Below are 26,065 nucleotides of genomic sequence, written 5' to 3' on the forward strand. Positions count from 1 at the left end.
TGATGAAATAAAATTTTTCGACAAACATTGCTTTAGTTGACAGTTTATTAAACACACTACATTTGTACCTTATTCTGTAGTTTTTTAAATCATTCACACAGGGACTTAGTAAAAACATACTTTATAGAAAACCATCTGCAAAACTAAAATAAAAATAAGAACGCACATTTTACACGCATATTAGATAAACTGCTGGAAATGTTAGGAATTACTTTAGTGAAGGTGACTGGTAAACATGAAGTGCCTTGGCTTTATCAAATCTGCCACCAGACCATGACTTCAGAAGTGTTAATGTTGAAATGTGGATGCAAAAGGGTCTATTAACAAAACTGTCCAATCTAACAGTGTTTGAGAAACAGGACAAAATAAAGTAATATTTTTCTTCTACAGATACTTTTCTAAATCCATTCCCTATGCACTCTCGCTCCCATTCGGAGAATAAATTGTGTGGGCTGATGAGGCAAAAATTCCTTTTAAAAAACAAACTAGAGCCTATTTACAAAACATGCAAAGGGAGAATTTTAAGTAGGTGTTTGTTACTGCAGATCTGCTTTAAGTGACTACAGCTGAGTGAGAGAACATACCTTGACTTCTGCAAGTATCAGTCCCTCCCCCCGCCTTTCTGGAAGAAATACATGTTCAGGGCATGGACTATAAAACGGCATACAATGCAAAGACAGAAACAAAGAAGTTTGTAAATGCTTTATATTTCCAGCTGTTGAGACACGAGTTTCGAGAGCTGAGGTTACCTCTAGCGGCGGAACCAGAGCCAGCTGTTAAGAAGCCAGAACGCTACAGTAATTGAATACATGACCATTTCTCTTTTAGCACGCTCTTTGTTCTCCTCTTCTAGAAGTTGCAGACGTCTATTTAGTTTGATTATCTAAGTGAAAAACCGCGACAAAAAACAAAAGAGAAACTTTAATGCACAGAGCAATTAGGTTCTTATAAAGCAGGATGACTTTCAAAAGAATTCTTATAAACAATGAATAGTTTCTTTGGGAGCAAAATAAACTATATGCAGAAAAAATGTTACCCATGACAGCTTAAATTCACAGATATAATCTTCTCCTTTTCCCTTCTCCAAATTTCTGAGTCAGAAAAAATGTATTTTCCTTCCTTCCCTGATTCAGTGTGGGCCAAGAACACTGTTGCATACTGCATGCTATCCCAATCAAAAAGACCAAGTAAGTACACATTTAGGCAGGCCTAGCACAGCAGAAAGGATGGGGGCTTCTGCTCCTTTCTAGAAGCTTCTGTCACCCAGCTTCAGTTGTTCATCTTTAACCTGCTTTAATTGCCTTCTCCATCCACTCTCTGAGTGACTGGGAGCATCTCATAAAATAACCTATTAGAGCGGGCCCTGTGCTCTGTCACTCAGACCCTTTAGCACTGAAAGGCTAATAATTCTCCAGCTGCTAGGAGTGTCCCCTTGGCTGCTGGCCCTCACTGTTACAGCCCTGGGCTGAACGACTGCCTTGCCTACACTTATGCTCCTTTACCGGGGCAGCAGCATGTATCCAACCAGATAGTGAAGAGATGAAAGGCCCAGCCCTTGTTCCAACTCTAAAGGGTCACCCCAGCTTCAGAGCTCCGCAGGAGGCTGGCCACATGCAGCCCTTGTTCTGACTACACTGCAGCCCAACATTTCCCTCTTGCCCAATCCCACTTCCTTTCCTTCCCTTTGGACTCAGGAGCACTCCCCAGAAAATGCTCTATGTGCAAACCTTCATCCTAGAATCTGCTTTCTGGGGAGTCTAACCTGCAACACCTATGGAAAAACACATTATAAAAGCCAAAGGGATTATTAACATTATATTAGAGAGGTTGAAGGAAGAGTATTTTCATAATGCAGAATCCTTAGCATTTCAAGGACTGAGAACTCCAAACTGGGGGTGTGGGGTGGGTGGGGCCAGGAATGGGAGTCTATGGGCAAACCAGACATAGAGGTGCAGAGATAACCATTTTAACAACCTGAAAAAGTACTTCACTTTTGATCAGTGCTGAGCAATGACTTTTCTCCCAGAGCTAATTCAGTTAAAAAAAGAAAAGAAAAGAGAAAAAGGAGTGTGTAAAGACTACCTTCTCCCAACCATTTGTAATGAGAAATGCTTATTTGGTCCCATGGGATATAAAGTTCTTACACTAAGCAATCCACTTTATTGCCAATGAAAATAATTGGCACTGATCTTGAGTCATTTAAATATTTTCATCTGGGCTCATCTGAGAAGTATCAATACCAAGGCAGCTTTTGAATATTCCACTCTGATCACGGATAACATTTTGCGTCTCGGAGCCAGATGGCCCACGAGTCCCTCTTCCCTAGACTAGACTCAGTGAAGCACAACTTCACTGTTGCCACAACTTGGCAACAGGGCAAGGACAGCTCCAGAAGCATAGCTTCCAATGTTGCCAGGGTCCCAAATGTGAATTCTGCAGAATCTCCTTGGGACTCCATTTTGTTACTTATCTCAGAAACTCATAGTTTCCCAGCTGGCTTTCTACTACTTTTAAATTCTCAAAATATGTGTGTGCTTGTTCATAATGACTGTATCTTTGTCCTCTACCCGTTCACCTCTAAGCTAAGGACTGAGAAGATGTTAAAACTTTGAGGCCTCTTATTACACTTTCAGGAAGGCAAGGTTGTTGGTGTAATGGTGAATTCAATGACAAATGCCCAAGAAATGCCCTTCCTTCAATAGGCAAGGTATAAATCAGTGTAAGAAAATATGTACAAACTTATAATACAGCATTCTTTTATTTTTGAGAAAGATTTTATTTATTTATTTGACAGAGGGAGAGAGAGAGAGATCACAAGTAGGCAGGCAGAGAGAAAGGTGGGGAAGCAGGCTCCCTGCTGAGCAGGGAGCCCGATGCAGGGCTCGATCCCAGGACTCTGATATCATGACCTGAGCTGAAGGCAGGCGCTTAACCCACTGAGCCACCAGGCACCCCAGCATTCTTTGTTTTAATAAGTGAGACTCAAAATAAAGTATTATTTGCTTCATATTAGCCTTTTATTATATTAAATCTTTAAAATGATATTTATTCTTATGCTGAAATATTTAGTTTCTTCATCTTAGAAATACTTTATTCATTCACTCCTCCTCTACATCTATTTGGCACAGACAAAATTACAACACTGAGCCCGCCTTCCTCACATGTGTGTGTCTGTGTGATCCTAGAGGCTGAGGCATTCATAGTAATAATGTGTGTATGCAACTATAGTTCCAATATAGGACTTTTCATAGAACACAAGAACTGTGTTTATAAGGACACTGTGCAAAAATGAAAGCAGTGATTTACAAAATGGAATTCTCAGAGTAACACAGGTTCCCAAAGTGACTGTTATAAATTTTAAAAGTCAAACAAGCAATTTATGACTGTACCAATTTGCTAAAATGCCAAGATTCTTTGTTATTGGCCAGAATTATACCAATCCATCTGGTAATACTGTTTTATGCTGACCAAAACATGTAAATGGTGGTTTACCATATCTTTAATCAAAATGGAAAAGGCAGGGCCTCTAGGTGGCTCAGATGGTTAAGCGTCTCCCTCAGTCAATTCACCTCAGGTTATGATCTCAGGGTCATGAGATCGGGCTCTGCATCGATCTCTGGCCTCAGCAAGGAGTCTGCTAAAGTTTCTCTCTCCCATGCCCCCCACCCCATGCTTGCTGTCACTTGCTCGCTCGCTCTCTAAAACAAATAAATAAATAAATCTTTTTTTTTAAAATGGAAAAATCAATTATGGCTTATTAAACAGTATGACAAATAAAATATTTCAGTTCATAGGTTCCACAGGAGAGAAAATGATAACATCTTAAAAACTTATCATTTAAAGTACTGCATGACTATAATTTAGGATTATATCTTATCTGGTACATTAAATACCTGTCGTCTTAATGAAGCTGCATCTACAACAGTCATGTCGTCTGAAGTTCCTTCAATTGTTGTATCTATATGTGACATGCCATGCCTAGCAGATGAGAAATAAAAATACATTTTAGTATTAGAATAGAATAAAGAGTATCTGGTAAGTCATATCATGTGTTCGGTAATATTCAAAGAACTGTTCAAAAGACTGATATTTCACAATACGAATTACTAAAATACCTTACCATCTGAATTGGTACCAACATAAGAAACCAGAGGAAAAAGCAAAAGTATTTTGAGCAATGACTTAAGAGCTGCCACTCTAGGATATAACAATGTGTAATTCTTCCACAAACTCATGTCTTTATGTACTTCCACAGGAGTCCCTGCTGAGACTCCCTGGCAGGGAACACAAAGTAAATGAACTCTAGCTAAAAAAAAACAAACAAACAAACAAAAAAAAACCAGATATCTTTTTTTCTCATTTCTCCTCCTCTTCTTGCCTTTTCTCTTGCCATTTCTACCCTTTATTTACTTGTTATTACCTATCTCGACTGGTCTCCCACAGAAGGAATTATAAAATCACCTGAGTACATCCTGTTACTATGTTCAGATCCAGAATTAGTTCAATGATAAATCATTAAGAGGCTGTGTATAAAATAATACTGGAAGCCACTAAGAACAACTCCAGAGAAAGCACATTAAGAAATACTTCTTTTGCAAATACAGTTACTTCTAAAAGAGCACTACTTTTTAAATGCATGACAATAAACCTCTAAGAAACAAATACACACAAATGCTGTTCTTCCCCTTTGCCTGGATTTCCACTTCTTAAGCTTATTTTAATTAATGGCTTAACAGAGATATAATTTACATACCATAGAGTTCACCTCACATGTTTATATTCTCACTATTTTAATCCTGTATGGTTATTTCAGTGCAATGGCATAGTAACTTTCCTGAATGAGCAGAATATAAACAAACTGAATTAAAAAGTAATGTTTTTGTAATCCACAGAGAGTTGACACATGGATCATACATTCTAATGTTTCTAGCAAGTCTCCATTACAAAAAGCACATTACCACAAAAAGGGGTATGAGGAGAATTACAGTTTCATCCAGACATGTTAAAGACAAATATATTCAGAAAATCCTTTGGTTTCATATGCTGTTGAAACTTTAATAAAGTAGGTGAAACAGAATTTTTATTTTATAATTTTCCAGTGTGCTCCCAGCCAGTGTTGTCATCCTGAACACAGAACGTTCACTGTAGGTGTAGGTGATAACTACAGGTGCTCAGTTTCAAGGACTGATGGTGTGCACTGACTCTAGATAATATAGAACAATTTCTGAACGTTCCTTTTATTGCGAAAGGAACTTGCTTTCCCATTTAACCGCTCCTTTCTTCACTATAAGAGTAAATATTCTGAAGACAGAGCAACTGTATCAGTGAGGTGAGCTGAGCGAGCAGATGTTGGGACTATGGGTTTATATAAGTATCGGAGTTCATTATTCTTTTAAACATTAAGACAGAATCATTAAAAGATTAGAGGAGAAAACAGGAGTTGAAGATTCCTTTTCTTTACACCTGGTCTTCAAAATAAAACTTTTCTATTTCCCTGAGATTACCTATGAGAAATAAGCTGGGGAGGGGAGAAAAAAAAAAAAAAAGCAATGGCTTCAAAGGTAAAGGGGACCTAGGCTGAACGTAGAGAAGGAAGTGTAAGTGACAGCGATTACTCAATTTAAATCTTGAACTAAGGTGTTAAACATCTGTAAAGGAAATCTTTATTTGCAAAGAAATCTAAGGACATGGCCAAAGGCTTTATACCTATGTAACTCAAGGTACGACTGGAAAAAAAAATTACTTTAAGGTAATTTTAAACTAAAAGCTGTATTTATCAGAACTAAAAACTAAGAAATGTTAAGTCAGATCATAGACTTAAAAGTTCTTTCACAGAAAGAGAAAAGGATCACAAACTTAAGTTCTAACTTCGGGGAAATATTCAAGGGTAAACTTACAATGGATTGAATTAATACTGTGAAAGAAACCAGTGAGCAGAGTAGTAGTAAGGGACCACTAAGGAACTTGGTTTCAATTCCTCTAAGCTAAATTCAGTATTATTAAGAAGCTGATGTTTCCCTGTTCTCTTGCCAGATTCCTCTCATCGTAGAAATGATGCTGACAGTTTTAAATCTACTGCAACAGATCATACATTTGTGCTTAAAATAAGCAAAATTATCTCTGAAAAAAATGACAGTAATGGTATTTGTGAATACCAACCAAATTTCTTTTCCCCAGAAGACGGGAAATAGGGACCTTAGAACCCTAAGGATTCCTATGTGTCATTCTATCTGTCCTCGTGCATGACAGGAAGACATAATTACTAAGGCTAAGAAGTATGTCTGAAAGAACTAAAAGAGCAAAAATAAGAGGGAAAAGCTTAAATTAACAATGACAAAAACTCTTCAAACTGAATTTCTTTTTTAAACACTGAACTTCCTAAACTGTGAATGCTGATTTCCCCCAATTTAAGATGACCCCTTATACAAAGGTTTCTCCATACGCTGCAAGTGACACTACAAACAATTAACAACTAAAAAGGAAATGGTAGACAGAACCCCAGGCAACACTTAAAATGAAGCACATAAAACAAGATTTGAGATGACTTTTTCTGTGTTTCAGCATGATCGTCTATAAGCTCCTAAAACTACATTTAAATATCTCAGATGTCCCCAAGACACCATAACTGTCAAGGATTTTTCTTCATCTTGTAGTAGACAAAGGTCATGAATGACTAGGCTTGCTGTTCTCAAAGAAAAGCAGGTTGTACTAAGAGAGGAAATCTGTAGAAGTTCAAGCTACAATATAAAGGCCTACTAACATGCATTATGTCCTGCAAAATACAATTTCAGTCAACTATTTACCCTGATAATTACAAAGTCTCAAAATTTACCTGACGTTGTCATGATGAGGATTAGAAGTGGCGGCAGCAGACCCACCACGCAACACAGGTCTAAGGCAGGTTTTTGCGGGAGAAGGCACAAGACAGAATCAGGAAACAGAGAAGTAATAAAATAAAAGCAAAAACAAGACAAAAAAGTGTCAAATAGGATTATATTGTATGTTGTGATACAATATAATATCTTTCAATACTTTTAAAAATCTTTGTATTACATGGCCTCCATTTTGATTTTCATAAATTTAACGTTTCACCTTGGGTTAAAAAACAAAAGGAATAGATCTTGTGTGACAAGATAGCACGCATATTAAAAAAATTTTCTTTGGTGCCTATTATTTTAATTTATGAAATTCAAGACAGAGGACAACCCTGTTTAAAAGGTCTAATTTCTCTTTTCTAGTTGGAAAAAGAAAATCATCAGCCACTTTGGAAGCATGTCAACAACCGGTTAGTAGCACCTGCATGATCATGGTTGCTCGTTTGGTAACAACAGCCCTGTCTCAAAAACTGAACATTTCAAGTAACTCCCATTTCCCACAATTCCTACCCTCCCACCTCAATCATTTGATTTATACCCGATATCTCAATTTTGCTGTGTCTCATTCAAACCTCAGCCCTCGAGAGCAGAGCTGCTAGCCTTGGTTCTGGAGCTGAGACAGTCCCAAGCACAGGCTCTGAGGGCTACGCTAGGGCTAATTACAGAAATACAACCGAATGTGGGAGTCTCATCTTGAGACAACCAGGAGTGACATACAGGGCAGCTGGGAATGAAGACTTAAGGTGCACTGGAAAACTTTGTGGGGATTTTCATGTTTTAGTATGTACTTTGGTTCTAGAGGACAGTTAGTTCTCTACCTAGGTAAGCAGAGTAATCTTTTCACTAAATTTCATCTTTAAAAATCAGAAAACAAAAGCTCTCTGTGGTTGCTGGTCAAGTCCCCAAAAAGTAATCAGCAACATTTACCAGCCAGAGAAAGGAGGCTGAACTATAGGGTCCCTATAAGGATTTTAAGAATTATAACCTTCTATTTTAAATGTCTCATTCTCTAAGTATTGATGAGGTCTTTGCCTATATTGAAGTATCAAGGCAATACTTAATTATGGTAAACATTTAATACCAAATGAACTAGATTTTTCTGTAAGTTGGTACAGCTGCAGAATTTTGGCGACAATACAATACAAATCATTGTTTTCTGTCAAGTTAATTCATACAAGGAAATGTTAATGTTTAGCTTGTACTTTCCTAAAGGCATTATTGGTGCTTAAAGAAATTTCTGGGACTCAGAGGATAAGAGATTCAGAGACTGTTGGGGGAGACATGTTAGACTTCTACCGTGCTGGGTAAATAAAGAAGTGAGAAATCACATATGCTTGGAACAGGCTTTTGAATTGTCCTATCCTACTCATATACTCACTCTGTGGCAGAGGAAAACTTACTTCACTACAGTCCTGTGGTACACTGATAGGAGAATCGTCAACTAAATGAAGCCCCTGCTGGGTGTTACCTAAAGCTCTTCTTAAAATATTCACACTGGTATGTTCAAATGGATCTGCCATATTCAACATATTCCACCACAGAGATTTCCCTTTTATAATGCAGAGCCAGAAAATAATACAGTTACCTTTCACAACGTATTTCATTTTGTCTTCTCACACTGGCAATTGACACATATAATATAAAAGTAAATTAGACAGGTATTTGGCAAAGTTAGAAACTGCATTCAAGTACCACTTTCTACCATAAGTATGATTTAATACATTAAAAAAATCTTTTTAAGTTTGATGCTTGACAATAATTTTTTGTAATTTAAGCAGCAAAAGGGAGAAATCCAAGGCTCTCCAAGTTCTCGCATTAACTTGTATATTAACATTTTTAGTAAATAAATGCTCTGACTTAATAAAGTATGTGTTTCTTCACTAAAAAAAACAGACACCACTATGGTGAATAAACAGTAATATATTTATATGCATACTTGCAAAAATATCAATTATTAACACAATGGTTTCGTATTCTATTCGAAGCTAATATAATCTGCTTGAGAAAAACTATATAAAAATAATCAAGTTCCTTCTAAAAATAACACTTAAACATGCTAAGGATGACTAATCTGTTGATATTTAAATAATGGTCTTACATGAGAATTAAGTTTCTTTTTTTAAATGTTAATATTTTGCTTTAGAGAATGAGATATGGAGTTCTAGCAGATGTCAGGACATGGACATCTCCTGGTCAGCCAAGGACTAAATCATATCAGCATAACAGCATTTAAATTTTTAATACATCAATTTTCCAAATGCACAGCACTGACCTGTGTAAATAAACTTTTCTAATATGTATAAAGGATTTAGCTTTGTCTCCAAGTGGAGCTTGGTTTTAGATCAAGGAAGTTCCCATAAGAAGGGAGAACAAAAATATAGTACATAAACCTTTCCACAGTGTTCCCTGAAGTGTCAATTAAAAATTGTTCTTCCATCAAGCAACTGTGAATCCACATTTTTTAATGATAATAAAGCAGGCAGGACGGTTTTTTTCTTTCTTCCTGCCAAATAATTCTAGCTTAATTTAACTGTACCTAATGTGAGGACAGAAGACCAAAGATAGGCTATTGCATTAGCATAACCGCCAAGAATAATAAAATAGGAAAGAAAAAATGATAAACAGAGCAAGGAACATAAAAGCACTTAAAACTTTATAAGCAATATTGTTTTAATAATCATGCAAATAGAACATTATCCAAATTTCACATTCCTACTTCTTTTATCTGCAAAGTCATGCCAGACAGTTCCCTTATAGAAATAAAAATTGATTTGGGACTCACAATTCTGATTAAATCTTGCTCAACATTTAGATCATAAGAAATTTAAATACAATATAAAAAAAAAAAAAGAAAAAAAAGGAACCCTTTCAATAATGAAAGCATTCAGTAAGACTAATAGAATCTAACCATTTAGGCTCCAAGGTAACAACTAATGGTATGTATCCAGGAGCAAAGAATTATTAATACAATTACTTCACGAATTAAAAAAATCTCTTTTAAGTGAACAAGAAGAGATTTTTCCTTCCCAGAGAATGGATTTTAAAGCCATCAATTCATTACAATTAAAAAATGAAGAAAACTTCATTTAGGGCTCAAAACACGTTTTCATAATAAAAGAATACAAAGTAAATTCTACATTAGTAAGATTTCTGATTTTGTATTTCTTAACTTGAAGCAAAATTCTTTTCCATGATGGAGAAGGACTGTTTTGTGAAGTCGTAATTGTTTAATCTGTATCAAATTCATAAATATCTTCCCCATTCAGATATTTTCAGTGTAAAAGCATTTGATATGACATAATTTGACCTCATAATCTGGTCTAAGGACCTACTGTAATTAAACAGTGAAAGAGGATACCTGGTGAAGAATAAAGCTATTTTAAGGTGGGAGAAGAAAACAGGCCTTTGAGAAGATCAGTTCCTAAGTGCCAGGTACTTTATATTCAGTATCGTTTGAAAGCATTGGCCATGACCCTAAATTGAGGCCATCATTACCTATATCTTAAATAAAGATGGTGGGGGGTGGGGAGGAAGAGTCCTCACAAGAATCTAGAAAACTAGGTAATATTATTATTATCCCTCTATCTCTTTTTTGAATAGATGAAGAAAACGAGGCCCAAAGAAGCTAAGTAATTTGTCCAAGGCCCTCATGTAGCTAGCTGTTCAGTGGGGCAGATCACGATGAATCTGACTGGCCCCCTGAATCCAGGCTCTTTCTTCTGAACCGTGCTGCTTCTTATAGGATGCAAATACTCTAAGACAGTCCTCCAAACCCGTGGGGAGAGGAATGAAGATGTATACACACATGCATACATATACATGGATGCACATATACATACATGCATATATAATTTTTCCTTGCTATGAACTTTCTGTTTTAAGCTCTTTCTGGTGCAGCTTTAAGTTCTGGGGCCCAAATGGATAGCACTGCATTAACCCTGGGAAGGCTTAGAAATACCAGTCGATGGTACTGACAAGTGTTCATGAAGTACAGTAAAACCTCTGAGGCTTGTATGAGGTTCAAAAGCACTCACCAAGAAAGTTTGTTCAGAACGAGCCATAAGACATATCAACTCCTAAGGTACGAAACAAGGTTTCCTAGAAGGGCCAGCTGAACTTACTGGGCATTCTTCAAAAGTTAAGTCTTCTAAAATGACCATAAAAATTCAAACAGTGACGTACAGAGTCATGATATAAAATGTTTGGAGTTGAAAAGAAACTGCCTATACCTTTCCCACACTATGCCAAAAAGCTCCCCAAATTTTATCTTTTAAAAATACTACGTAGTAAAGAATCAAGGGCAAAAAGAAAAAAAAATCTATATCTATATCTATATCTGAAATATAGGCAAAAAAGAATTTGCATGAGCAGGTCCAAGTATACTACTCATGATTTCACTTGGGGATGTTCAAAAGTGAGAGAAGTTATTAATACTGAAAAATATCAGTATTATCAAAAAGATAATAGCACTTGAGGTTTTCAGTACAGGCCTAGAAATCCATAGCTAAGAGGAAAGTAAAAGAGTGTCCTGGCAGCTACACTGATACTGTCTTCTCAGATTTGCTGCATTAATCCAACCATATTAGTATCATAATTGATTCGATCAAAAGACTTACTAAAGAAAATCAGTGTGCTTCAGTCCAACATCCTACACAGTCCAACAGTAGGCCTCTGCATATTCCAATGGAGTCAAGTACTTAGGAGAGGTCAACGAAACCTTCGAAAAAAATCATCATACTTTGTGTATATAGTTATTAACTGAATACTCTCCCTGTCTAAAGAGAAGCTAACAGAATCTTGTGAAATGTGAATTTTGGACAATAATTCCAAATTAAAAGAAAGCAAAGCAAGTTGTTTTAAACCACTGCATCTTGGAAAGAGACAGGTGCAAACACAAAAGGAAGACACCACAGTCCACTAACAAGGAGCCAAAAAAAATATGCATTACAGCTAGCAAGAGTCACTGATGGCCAATCACCTGCGATTTTCATCCAGCACATCCAAGATCTGCTGGTAAGCCCTACGGGTGGAAGACTGGATAAGCGACAAAATGCCTCGAGCAGAGGAAAGATTAGCTCCGTCTTCAGGTAACATTGGGGGAGGACAGACCCGAACCTGTTGTGGCGATGGTGTCACACTGTTTACACAGCACAGCAAATGAAGAGAAAAACACTCAAGTCAGATATTTGTAAAACTTCAGCTGATCAGTTTCCCCAAACACTTAATATTTTAAGGATTATCTTAGTTTTCTTGTCCCTTTTCCCACCCTTCACTTTCCCCTATGAAAACAGTCAAACCAAACAGGTTAAAAACATATTAAATTGTTTTAAAAAAACAGCTACAATGCAACATCTGTGACTGTGTAGCTTTACGCATCAAATTAAACAAACTGAATATGAAAAAACAACTTTGGAGCAGGAAGAGAACTACAGCAAGCAGCAGTGGGTTCAACCCCGAGCTTTGGAGAAGCAGCATTCATTACTCGATGTATGTAATCCGATCCAGTCAATCAAACCTCTAACAACCAACACTGCACTGTGACTTATGGATGGTGAGAAGATTAAGACAGAGAGTTCTAGTATACAGGTGTCAGAGTTCAAACACGTGAATCGAAATGATTCCATGAAAATGCCATTGCAAATACTTCACAAAGACAAGGAAGCAAGCTGAGTTTATGATGTATGAATTAAAAATGATTTAAAGTTTCACAAAGCTGTAACAAAAAAGCATTTTGATAGCTTAATTATATTAAAGCATATGGTCTCTAGCTAAATGACTAAAAACATAAAACTACTCCCAATTCTGTGCGGAGAGTGAACAGAGAGGCAAGAGAGTTCTTAAATTATCCAGATGGATGTTAAACAACCATTTCTGGGCTTCTTGGTGACATAATCTTAATCATTCTTTCCTGTGTAAGCTGAGAGTCACAATTTCTTTGGCTCCATTGCCAGTGCTTCATAAAAGCTGAACATATTTGAATGAAGCAATTTTACAGTTCTAACATAAACTCTGGAGCTTGGTGTATTTTCAGAGAGTAGTTTAATGTTAGGGCATGATCAGTTGTGTGAGGTATTTAAGTGATACCAGGACTTGGCCATCTGGTTTGTTACATTAAGAGGCTTTGTTGCAATAAAAGGACCATGACCCTGGGATGTGGGCTCAACGCTTTTTCTCGGTGTCAGTGCAAAAGCGCCTTAGGCTAAAACTCATCCCTGTGTACTTCATCCAAAAGAATGAAAGTGGAACAGATAGTGAACAAATGAAAAGAGAGAAATCTTTCATTTTGACTTGTGTAATATTTTCTAACTCAACATGCATTTTGTTTGGAAACCACAACATAAGTGGGATCATTTTTGAAAGGACAGCTGACATCTAATATTGTTCCCGGAGTCCCCAGAACATTAAAAACAAAATCCACAATTTTTTAACTTTGAAAGTCTTGATGATTCAAAGCAAGAAGTATTATAAATAAGAAAGCCATGTTTTCCAAAGACGATTTAGAAGAAAAAAATCTAAGCTATAACTTCACATATTGAGACATTAATTTATCAGGGCTAATTCACCACAGGAATTTGGCCTGTTGTTGTCAAGATAAATGCAAAATTTTGGGTGCTCATGGATGATTACCCTAAATGTCTGTCCAGAGATTCTGTAATATATATAAGCCAATTTATCAACTGACCCATGATACATGGCCAAACCCATATTAAGCATCCAAGAAGAGTAAATCTGGGATACAAAGTCTAGGTACTAGCCTTGTACTCAGCCCTCTCTTTAGGGAGCACAGGGAAAACCCAAGCTTCTTGCTCTTTGTGAGAGAGCAGACTGAATTCATGTTAGAAACGTGTCACCAGAAGCTGGAATAAGAAGGCCAGTTCTATAACTATAAACAAACAATCCAACTTAACACTCTCTTGATAGAGCTGGCAACAAACTTGGTTTTACTTAAATTGTAAAAGACTGACCAATACAATATTCTGATATAATTGAAGTTTTTTGTCTTTGCATTTTGGGGCTTAAATCAAACATCTGACACATCATTCTGCATCAGTAAATACATTAGCTAAACACTAATATATTAAAGACTATAATAATCAATATTTAGAATTATCATCTTGGAGCAACAATGTCAATAAACCAAATCCAAATTCATGACAGAAGTTTGACGGATTTTTGTCCACTAAAAATTACAGAAGGGTTACTTCCTTTGAGAGAAATAACTTTGTCAGAAACAAGTAAAAGGAACTATTTATTTAACGTTCTAAAAGTACAAGTATCTCCTATCTGTACACAGGAAATCAGGTGGCCATTTATAAATTAGTCAAGGAAAAACAGAATAACTGCAAAGAATTCTTAGGAAGGAATGCACAGAAGGTTGAGTTTGAAAACAGTCTATAAGATCTCTGCTGATTCTAAGATTCTATGCATGATGATATGAAAATTGGAATATGATAACAACTGAAAAAAACCTACATGATCTTCAACTATAACTTAATAAGAAAAAACATTTATATAGAAGGATAAAAGATGAAATTAAGTCCTTATCAATACTAGTAAAGACATTTATTTCATCAAAGACCAAAATCAAAAACATATTTGGATTTCTGGTTGTTTCTCAAAAGAAGTTAAAGTTCCAAAGATTAGTAAGAACTTTAACTTACTTTTCAGTATTTATTTGATAATCCTTCATAAACACCAAAAATAGAACAGGAACTATTTTTAAAACTGCTAACCACTTTGGGCAGTATATGTATAGATAAAATGTCCTTGACTAACATTTCCATCTATAGTTGAACCAAATGATTAAATTACAAATGACTAAAATTACCATAATTAGAAGTAATAAATACTTTAGCAATTTTTTTTCTTTTTAAAGCTTTAAGTGGTCTTGCAGGTGTTTTTTTACGAATAAATTTAAGAACAACAACAAAAAAAGCAAGCCCATTTTAGTAATCAGCCTGACTGGCATCAATTGTGGAAGGAAACAGTGTTTAGGTTTTTTATCTCTGTCTATTCTGTCCACACACAGGTGTACGGATTTTAGTTTTGACAAGCGAATTATTGTGAAAAGCAAAAAAGTAAACCTATTGCCAAGGCACTGGGATTATTAGAGCAAATGTTATAATATTAGTAATTAAACAGAAATGTACTTTGATAATAAATTGATCCAAGTAACGTTATAAAACAGCAAAATGTCTTTGTCTTTTTCTTTTACAAAAGATTAGGAAATTTTGAAGAAAGTGCTCATGTTTACTGTTATCATTTCATCAGTAATAGATCTACCTCATGCTTATATGAAATCTTACTACATGAATGTTAAGTAAACAACACTAGCCAATGTGAGAACTAAAATTTATATGAAAATTTATTTGGCACAACTATGTCATTATTAAAAGATCAGTCCAAAGTCAAGTACCTCTTTCCCCAAGGGTTTTCACAGGACCAATGTTTCTCAAACTGTGAGGGTATAACCTCTTTGCTGAGGCTCCAACCTCTTCCAAAAACAGTAAAAGTAAAATCATGAAAAGGGGGAGAAAAAATTTTCATGGAAACACAAATTTTGTACCATTTTTCTTGAAAACATTTAAATTTTAATTATTTATTTGACAGAGATAGAGACACAGAGAGAGAGAGAGAGAGAGAGAGGGACAGACAGAGAGCTTAAGCAGGGGGAGCTGCAGGCAGAGGGAGGGGGTGAAGCAGGCTCTCCACAGAGCAGGGAGCCTGATGTGAGGCTCAATCCCAGGGCCTTGGGATCATGACCTGAGCTGATTGCAGATGCTGAACCAACCACCCAGGTGCCCCATTTCTCTTGAAATTTTAAATAGGAAACCTTAATTTTTTGCCACTATCTGAGGCAATTCCCTGGTTCCTAGAAGCATATTAAGAGAAAAATCAACTTCTGTGACTCAAGAACTGCCACAGCTATTAAATTCCTATACAGTGGGCTAAAATATCCCCACAAGAGGTCAGTCACTCCCACACCTTGTTCTATCACACTTACAGAAAGAATTGGTTTAAATGATCTCAAAACATTCTTCTAAGCATTTTAATCTATGGAATTAAAAAAAAACCCATCTTAATGACAAATCACTCTTAAATCCCATTCTCCTTCTGTATGAAAATAAGGAAAGAAAAAATAGTGTGCTAAAATTGAAAAAAAGACTGGAATTACCCGAACCTGGTTAAGTTGAATCTATAGAGAACTAATATACCAACCAAGGCAAAATAAAGAAAAATAAAAAAGGATGCATGGTCCTTATGTGCAAATTATTCCATTTTACTTTACTGCTACACTCCAAATCATACATAACTTCCTTAATTGATCTAGCTCTTTTTTTTTTTCCTTAATGAAGTGTATGTTGACAATTTGAGAAATTCTAAAACCCAGGTACTGAAAAGCCAAACAGTAAGAGCATTAGGGTATTATACGATGATAATTACTTGGTGAAATATTAGTATAACATACGCCTGCAAAATTAAAACAACTCCTAGTTGTGAAAAGCAGAGCAGATAAAATCTTACGTGTACTCCGGTGCAGAAATCGACGCCTGGAACCTTGAAATTTTATTTCTTGGGGCAGAATCTGATCTGTGCCACCTTAAATAATAATTATGCTTCTTTTACATTCAGCTTTTATAACAGAAAGAAAAGCTAGATACAAGTCTACTGTTCAGAATTCATTTTTGTGTCAGTAGTGGACAACAATCAATCCTACTAACTCTTGAAAGCAATTAAGAGAACAAAGGCCAGTGCTCTTGCTCTTCGTCTGTATGTACTTCTACTCTTCAAGCCAAGGAAAAAAATAAAATGGAGGCAGGCAAAGGTTCATGCATAATGACACACAGTTAATTTTACATTACAAAGAAGAGAGTAAAGTAGGTAAAGACAAAAAAGGTTTAGTAATTACATTAGTGCAAGTAAAATGTAGCTGTTTTACATCAATAATCTCTTCAATACCACATTACCAACACTGAATATATAACAGGGCTCATTATATAAAATTCCTCATGTTAATTACATGTAGATTCTAACAGATGAATTATAAATTTTAAAATTAATAATGGTAGGGGAAGAAAAAGCAAGGTTACATTATTAACAAAAAGATGGTTAAGTATCTTACCATGACATGGTAACATACGAAAAATGAAAGTATGGTTAATGTAAATATGGTAATATAAGAATTTCATCGTGAAATGTATAGTTAAATATGCATGTTATTTTTGCCACCAAAAATTAAAACATGAGCTTTTCAGTTTTATTAAACAGCTAGAAAGTGCCATTAAGAAAACTTAAACACAAAAATTAAGAAAACTTAGTTAACTCTCTAATCTTCTCTGTTTTGAGGAACTTAAGTTATTGGTAACTACAAAAACACCTATGAACTAATCATCTACTCTAAATTATACCTCTCTAGGCTGGTTTTCAAACATAGTAAAGCTGTTTCCTTTCTCTTCAACTCAACTATCAATAGTTACTTAAAAACCAAAAGTAATGCTATCCTATAACAGTCCTGTCTTTCTCACTGGTGTGAAATTTCAAATTTATTAGAGACCTAAATAATAAGCCACATCTTCATATAACAGAAAAGTTTACTAGAAACCTTCGCTACGTTGTAAAATATTTCAAATAGAGAATAACAAAAGCCCTTCCGTATACACTTAATCATTCTGATAGGTACTAAGTATCAAGAAGCTATCCTAGCCAGCAACTATGTAGTCTTTTTTTACCATTTGTGTAATATATCTGAAAATATTCTAGAAAAATGGATTTCATGGACCAGCTGATATCCCTGCCAACCAGGTTATCTTCAGAGAAACATAATTACCATAAAAAATTTCATATTAATGGTTGAACTTTTCAGGTACTTCCTGAAGGAGAAGATTTCACTATCTTTCTATATAACCCTTCAGAATAACTAGAACACTTTGGGAAACGTTTCAAGATTTTCCAAGAAATCAGAGCAGTTACAGTCCTCCTTTGCGCCTACTACAAAGAAGAGAGAGCCTAATCCCATCAAAGCCCCTCTGCATCCCTATATTCTTCAGTCAGGTCCAAACTAGAACTTGGTGTAGTTTCAACACAAATGGTATATTGTACTGTCCTGTACTTTAGTTCTATATACATTTAAGTGTTTTGCTTTTATCTAGATTTGCAAACTCTGAGAGAGATGCTCCATCCCCTGATTCTGTTGTAGCTCCCAGAGAAGCTAACAGGATGGTTCATGATGAATGAATTCATGAAAACTGACCCAAAATGGAATGAGGCAGATATATTAATTTACATAAACATTCTAAATCATCTATTTAGAAAAGCCACAATCACCAAAAGATTTGAGACTTAAATTCTAAAGAGATTTTAAAGGGATAGTTTATCTGTAAAAAACCATTAACTTTAAAGAAACAACAACAACAAAAAACATCTGCCTGATCTAAAACATCTTATAGTGGGGTAGTTTTAAGATCAGAGTATGATAATACAACCAAATGAAAACATCTAAACAAATAGCCCTTTAAACAACATACTTGTATTTTTGGAAAATGAAATGGATCTAACAATTCAATGACTCACTCAGTAGGCAGAGAGCTAAACAATAATCCATGAAAAGTAAAACAATTCCACTTGCCTAAGCTACATGGTTTACCACGGCTCATTGGAAGCAGAGCTGGAAGGGCTAGTTCACAATCTGAAGACAAACTGAGTAACTTGAAAATAAAGACACTTGCTTAAAGTGTTTTTTTGTTTTGTTTTGTTTTTTCAATCTACATGCTAGATAAACATTTTTGAAGGCTGCACAGAACTGAGCACTTACATTTATCAATTTCTCTTAAGTACACTTAATAAACAATTCCCAAAATAAGTAAATCATACTTCTAGAATTCTGCCATCCACATTGAAGAGGATAATGCTACTGGAAAGTTCTCACAACATATTTTAAGGCTATAAAAATAACCGCAAAAATGTAAAATTGATGTAAATGTAAAACAGATTTCCAACACTTAAAAGCAAATCATTTACTTTTTTCTCAGGTTCTTAGGCACAAAACACATACTTTTTTCTTTTTTTAATATTTGGGAGTTAAAAAAAAGAATTATTTAGAAATAGATAGGAGAATACATGAAGAAAACTAATAAAGGAGATACACTGCTCAGTGGTTCTACTCACATGGAGTCAGCTCTGACCAGCTGTCCGTTTTGGCGAACGGCATTTTCACTCATAGAGCGCTCTCTTTTTAGCCTGCCAACTGCACGGATCTGTGAAGCACAAAGAAAAAGAGAGGAATAGAAAATATTCTTAGTAGCCTAGTAGCTCCTTAGTATCAAAAGAAGCTTAATCCAAGGCTACTCACAAAATTTACAAAGAGCAGGAGTACAAAAGACAGGTTAAAAACAACAACAACAACAACAAAAACCCTACCTATTATAATGCAGATAAACCTAGGAATGCTTTTTAACCTCCTGAAAAAACCACCTCTGGTTTCTATTTAAGTATCAACTTACTTGGTACAATTATATTTTTATTTATTATAATTAAAGGCATATATATTATAGGAAATGGGACGTATTTGTATTACAAATAAATGTTCCAGGCTTCTGGGACTAAAGCAAATTCAAATTTGGTTGCATATTTGAAAACTAGACCAAAAAAATAAATAAATAAATAAAAGCCTTGGTACTACCTTAAAAGTTTTGGCATTCCAGAAATAGCCACACACTCCCAACCCACATGCTGTTCTTACAGAATGTATCACTGACCTTCTCCATTAAAGGGATAGGATTTATGTTCCCTTCCTTTGAAATTGGGAGGGCTGGTGACTGCTGTAGAGGTGATGCGATGTGGTTTCTGAGACCAGGTCATACACAGCAATAAGGCTTCTTTCTGCCTTTCTTCACTAAACTGTTCATGTTTGGAACAATGGCACCAGGATGTGAAGATTACGAGTCACATGGAAAGGCCATGTGTAGGTGCACCACCAGCAACTGTAGCTGAGGTCCCAGACAACAGCCAGTATCAACAGACACCTGAGTAAACCATCAGCTGATTGTAACTTGGGCTGTAGAGTCATCCAAAGTCATCCCTAGCTTTGAGACTTCCTAGCTTAGTCCCAGGTATTGTAAAACAGAAACAAGCTTTCCTCTTTATGCCAGCTGCAATTCTTCACACACGGAATCCAGGTCCATGAGCAAGATGGAATTTTGGTTTTTCCTTTTTCTTTTAAGTTACTTAAGGTGGTTTAAATACAGAGCAATAGAACAATGATAAATCACTAACTTTCCTGTTTGTTTAGGGTTTTTTGTTTTTGTTTTTAACTAGAAACAGCCTTGGCAACTTCATGGTTTAAGAAAAAAAAAAGGTAAACTTTAATATAAAGGACAACTGGTATGTGAACCAAGGGACTTGAAAGTTAAGATTTTTAAAAATGCAAATCAGTGCCTACTGATGATTTTTTTAAAAACTTGAGAGTAGACAATCAGGTTACAAGCACCTTCAATGGAGAATAAATCCAGATTCTACGACAACAAAATTTAAAACCATACTATGAAGCACATAATTTCAGAGCATGGTTTAGATTTGGTTATGGGTTATGAACCATTTATCCACTTGAGCAAAAGAAAAAAAAAACACTTCTAGAAACAAAAAAGGAGTCAGTCTGAAGCCTACCGTAAGAGCTCTTTACAGTTAAACCAAAAATAAAAATTCCTTTAAAGCAGTATATATGTGTATGTATGTGTATATATATACACACACACATATATATAGGTGTTAAGTTATATACAACTTAAATATATATATAACAATATATTGTTATACATGCATATAAATGCAATATATATAGGTGGTGTATTTATTTCTGTATCTCTATCTCTATCTCTTAATACCACTTCAATCAAGTACACTTGATTCAGAGAGCAGTACTGGTCTGTGAGAATCCCTGCGATCTCTCCGTTCCATCTCCCCAGAGAACAGTTCTTCCATGCTGCAGGGATCAAGATGAATCCTCTACTAGATCAGAACCATTCTGGCTGTTGTGGTGTGAGAACTAAGATTAAGCAGGGCAGGCAGTGACAATAGAAAACAAATTAGATCAATGACTTCAACACAGCCTGGAAACTAGAGGATCCTAAGTTTGCTATTTTCACCATTTGAAATCTGATTTAAAGATAACTTCCCCGGAACACTAAGCCTGATACTACTGCCATACTGGAGGGAAAAAGCAACTTCAGACAAAAGCATACATTTGTCAGGGGCGCCTGGGTGGCTCAGTTGGTTGAGTGACTGCTTCACGGGGAGTCTGCTTCTCTTTCTGACCTTCTCCCCTCTCACTCTCTCTGTCTCTCTCTCTCAAATAAATAAATAAAATCTTTAAAAAATATATACATTTGTCATGCCTTCTAATACGACCAACTGGTATCCTGTAATACCAAAGTGCATGGACACAGCACTTTGTGTGATAAGGAACACCATCTTTTAAATATTTCCACCCTTTAGTTCGGTCATGGGGGTCGTTTTTTCAATTCAAGGTTTTTATTTATTTTTTAAAATTATTTTTTTCCAGCTGTATTGAAATCTAGTTGACAATTCAAGGTTTTTAAATGTCATTCAGAACCAACAAGCACTGGTTACCCATTTAAAAACTTGTGTTCTGGGGCGCGTGGGTGACTCAGCCCGTTAAGCAGCAGCTTTCGGCTCAGATCATGATCCCAAGGTCCTGGGATCGAGCCCCACATCGGGCTCCCTGCTCAGTGGGGAGAATGCTTCTCCCTCTCCCACTCCCCCTGCTTGTGCTCATTCTCTCTGTCAAACAAATAAATAAATAAATAAAAATCAATAAATAAAAATAAAACTTGTACTCAGTTCTGAAGCTGAGAAAGTTTCCCAGCTTCAGGTAACTTCCTGCAGGCCTTAGGGTCTTCTGTGTCTGATAATAGGCTTAAAATTCCTCCCTCCTCATTTATACGGCCTAAGGGATGCTAAGAACACTAAGAACTGTCATGATTTGGTTATTTTGCAGTTTCTTGCCCAGATCAGTTTATTACTTGGTTGCTTTTATTAGTTCCCTGCAGGGAGAATCATCAAGCGATGGTCATGTCCTAGAGTGGCTTCCAAGTACAGATTAGGTATATTGAAAGGGTTCATCAACTTCCTCTCTACCAGCCAAGCCTCCAGATTTTATAAACCCTGTCTATGTGAGGCGATTATCTGCATCATGCTTTAAGCCTTCTTCATGGGTTCCCTTGGGTTCTTCAAGCCAGTTTAGGAATTTAAGTGCAGTTACTTTCTGCAAACTTATTGTGTCAGACAACATTTTAGACAATTTCTACAGCCTTCTTCATAAGCCACCTTCTTATAGTCTCCTTTCTTGCCATAGGCCAGTGGTTCTCAAGGGTGATTTTGCCCTCAAGGGGACATTTGGCAATGAATGGAAAGAATTTTTCCTTTATTTTTATTATGATGAACTACACATAACATAGAATTCACCATTTTAAACTACTATACAATACAGTGTATTTGATTGTGTAACCATTGCCTCTACCTAGCTCCAGAACATTTTTATCACCCCAAAAGAAAATCCTATAATGATTAAGAAGTCATTCCCAATTCCCCTTTCCCTCAATCTGCTGGCAACCACTAATCTGCTTTCTGTCTCTATGGATTTGCCTATTGGATATTTCATGTAAGTGAAATCATAAAATATATGGCCTTTTCTGTCTGGCTTCTTTAATGTAGCATAATGTTTTCAAGGTTCATCCATGTTGTATAATGTGTAAGTACTTCATTCCTTATTATGGCTGAGTAATATTCCACCAATAATATTCCACCAATAACAGATACACATTTGGTGTAACTATTCTTCAGTTGATGGACACTGGGATTATTTCCACCTTTTTTTAGCTATTAGAGACATTTTTGATTTTCATGATTTGGAGGATTCCTCTGGCATTTAGTGCACAAGGATCAAGAATGCTGTTAAACACTCTACAATGCAAAAGGAGAGCTTTCACCACAACAAAGAATTAGCAGGTCCAAAATGTCAACAGTGCCAAGGCTGAGAAACCTTGACATATGCTGCAAAAGGACTACTAAAGAGTCAATGATTCAGGGGATCTCACTTGATAGGTTCTGGCTAGGATCTGAATGAATCATCAGAGCAGCACTCAGGGTCTTATTGGCCTCCTCTTTCAATCCATCTTCTAGAAGCTACTAGAACTCTGGTTCTTTTTCCTTTCTCCTCTAGTCAAGAGGCTGATTGTCTTCAAGGCTGCAGGACCCTTCCATGGACTTGAAGTACAGGTCATCATTTTTGCTTTCCTTTCAATAGGCGGTGGGTACTAATCTCTGAAACTGCTTTCTTGCATCTCAGGATTTGGCTCTTGCCACAGGAACTTAACTTTTATAACAATAGTATTTAAACATACAAGCTTTTAACATAAATTAGAACATGTGCTAAACACATTACATGCATTATTATAGTTATTCTCACAATAATCCTAAGTACTCTGCATTATTCTTATCTTTCTTTTAGAGATGAGCCTCAGAATTAATAAATAAGTGACCCAAGGTTATGTCATTAATAAGTAGCAAAACAGCTGTTCAGAATTAGGTCTCATTTTCAACCCAAGTTTTTCACTACGGTGCTAAATACTTTGGGCATCTACCACATTTGACTAAATGTACTCCAACTACTGCAGAAGTAAACCCCATAGGTCTACTGAGGGCAATCCCGGTAAACTTTTTTTCTTAAAAGTAATCACTCAAGAAAATGCCTGACTTGTTTTCAATCAATTATTCTCACCGAGTAGGCAGTTATCTAAAATAGTGGGAGCAGAAAGATCAAAAGGAAAACAAACTCGAAGAATATTAATAGGGAGGGTTTCTCCCCTGGTAGAATCCTCACTCCAAAACATTATTATCCACAGCAGTAATTTCCACTGGGAACTTTTATGTAGGGGCTAGGAAGCAGGGCCTCTCACTGAAAGCACGTGGTGATACCTTTCATCTTGCAGACAATTCTATTACCCTGCATTATTCTTGGCTATTGAGAACTTTGTATCTTCTGTGTGTGGGTGTCTCTCCCTCACTCATGCCAGGATGCACGAACTCTATCTCACTACACAGGGTCTTACACAAAAGCTCAAAGAAAGTTTGTTAAATAAATACAATTCTACAAGTACTTCAGTGCCTTTTCACCATGTGAACACTCAGATTTAGTGCTTTTCACCAAGCATATATCTAGAATGTATAAACTGGCAGCTCTATTATCTCATTACCTCAGCAAAAACTCCCAAGCTAAGAAAAGGCCTCCTCGGTACTAGGACACTGGACTCCTCTGGGTTGTATGGATACTTTACCCTCTTGGAAAGGACTAACATGAACAAATGACACACAGGCAGTTCTGCCATCAGTAAAAACATATGTTTGCATATTGTCTTATGCTAGCTTCATGACAACACAGAAGTTCAGTGTAAAAGCTGCAACTCTAAGTATCATCACAGAAAAGAAATTTTACAAAATTGGCTCTGAATCCATGGGAGAGGCAACATCTGAACTTTGCTACTAACATCTCATTAGTCCAATCTGCCATATCTCAGTCAATAGGGCTATTCATGTTACAAGGTACATTAACTTAGTCAGGCTTTTTAGCAAGCTAGATTAGGTAGTATTAAGGGAAAAAAGAGCTTTCCTTGTCCTCTTTGCCAGACTTCTTTTGTAATAAAGGGATGTATTAATTTTCTATGCTAAACTTCCCAACTCTTTCAGTATTGCTTAAGGTATAACTCCTAGCCATGAAAGTTCTTCCATCTAGACCATGTGAATGTTAATGATTCCACAAAACTTCCATTTTCCTGAGACAGAACATTTAAACTTTAAAAAATAGCATAATATCTATTTTTTTTTTTTTTAAGATTTTATTTATTCATCAGAGAGAGAGAGAGGGAGAGAGAGCGAGCACAGGCAGACAGAATGGCAGTCAGAGGCAGAGGGAGAAGCAGGCTCCCTGCGGAGCAAGGAGCCCGATGTGGGACTCGATCCAAGGACGCTGGGATCATGACCTGAGCCGAAGGCAGCTGCTTAACCAACTGAGCCACCCAGGCGTCCCATAAAAAATAGCATAATATCTTATTTGGGTTATCTATGTAGCAGAATTTATGGCAAGCAATGGTCCATGTGGAAGGCTTTCATTACATATTGCTAATGTAGGAGTTACAGCTTTCAATCTTCTTTACCTTTTGCTTTTACCTATATTATTTCAAATTCACTTGACATTAAAATTGTACTTACTTCTTCATTTTGAGGGGTTGGAGGAGGTCTTTCTAAATCCAGAAAATCTAGTGGTCTTTCACTTAGCGTAAGTACACGAGGTGGTGTTTTTAGTGCCAGAGGTTTAAAGGGAGTTGACTGAATAAGGTCAAGATCTGCTGGTCTTGAAAACGGAATGTCTTCATTATTTCCTAGGAGTGTAAAAAAAAAAAAAAAGGAAAGGTTTTGAAAAGACAGTGGTTTCATTAAAATGTATCTGCCACTACACACCCCCAGAATAACTAAAATTGAAGACTGACATTTCAAAGTGTTGGCAACGATGTGGTGCAATGGAAATTCTCATACACCACTGATGGGGACATAACAGGTACAATCAATTTCAAAAGCAGCCTGACAGTTTTTCATACAGTTAAATATAACTTATGGTATAATCTAGCAATTCCACTCCTAGATATATGAAAACACACATCCCTACAAGAACATGTATTAATGAGGCTTTATTCCTAACAGCCCCAAACAGAAAACAACCCAAATGTTCATCAATAGCTGAATTCACAAACAAATTATGGTATATTCACATAGTGGAATACAACTCAGCAATAAAAGGGAATGAAAAATTGATACAAGCAAGAACATGAAAGAACTTCCAAAAGCATTACACTAAGCAAAAGCCAGACCCAAGAGTATAAACTGTATCAGTCCATTTATATGAAAATCTATAAAAGATGAATCTAGTCTCTGGTTATAGAAAGGAGATTATGGTTGCATGGAATTTAGGGGGAGGAACTAAAGGAGATGGGGCACAAGGGAATATTTTAGGATAATGAAAATGTTCTATATCTAGACTGTGGTGGAAGGTCACAAGAGTATATGTATTTGTTAAAACTCATCAAACTTCACACTTAAAAATTACATGTATTTTATGTATG

At 36.1% G+C, this 26,065-nt stretch overlaps 1 protein-coding gene across 16 annotated transcripts in view; it reads right to left on the minus strand.

Annotated features, from left to right (window-relative positions):
- Positions 1-31: 31 nt before the first annotated feature.
- MFF (mitochondrial fission factor) overlaps positions 32-26,065 on the minus strand; it is a 31,604-nt gene continuing 5,570 nt past the window's right edge. For 4 of the 16 annotated variants that reach the window (XM_059167854.1, XM_059167850.1, XM_059167852.1 and 1 more), the window contains 9 exons: positions 25,158-25,327; positions 19,041-19,129; positions 16,401-16,475; positions 15,292-15,369; positions 11,854-12,012; positions 8,461-8,493; positions 6,833-6,892; positions 3,894-3,978; positions 32-883 (listed from right to left, as the gene is read on the minus strand). In XM_059167854.1, coding sequence (XP_059023837.1) covers positions 752-883; positions 3,894-3,978; positions 6,833-6,892; positions 8,461-8,493; positions 11,854-12,012; positions 15,292-15,369; positions 16,401-16,475; positions 19,041-19,129; positions 25,158-25,327 — 881 coding nt within the window. In that variant the 3' untranslated portion in view covers positions 32-751. The remainder of the gene's footprint in view (positions 884-3,893; positions 3,979-6,832; positions 6,893-8,460; positions 8,494-11,853; positions 12,013-15,291; positions 15,370-16,400; positions 16,476-19,040; positions 19,130-25,157; positions 25,328-26,065) is intronic. The other 12 variants (XM_059167853.1, XM_059167859.1, XM_059167851.1 and 9 more) reach the window with 12 other exon arrangements.

This window comes from Mustela lutreola, chromosome 3, assembly GCF_030435805.1.
Source record: "Mustela lutreola isolate mMusLut2 chromosome 3, mMusLut2.pri, whole genome shotgun sequence".
Lineage (NCBI taxonomy): Eukaryota > Metazoa > Chordata > Mammalia > Carnivora > Mustelidae > Mustela > Mustela lutreola.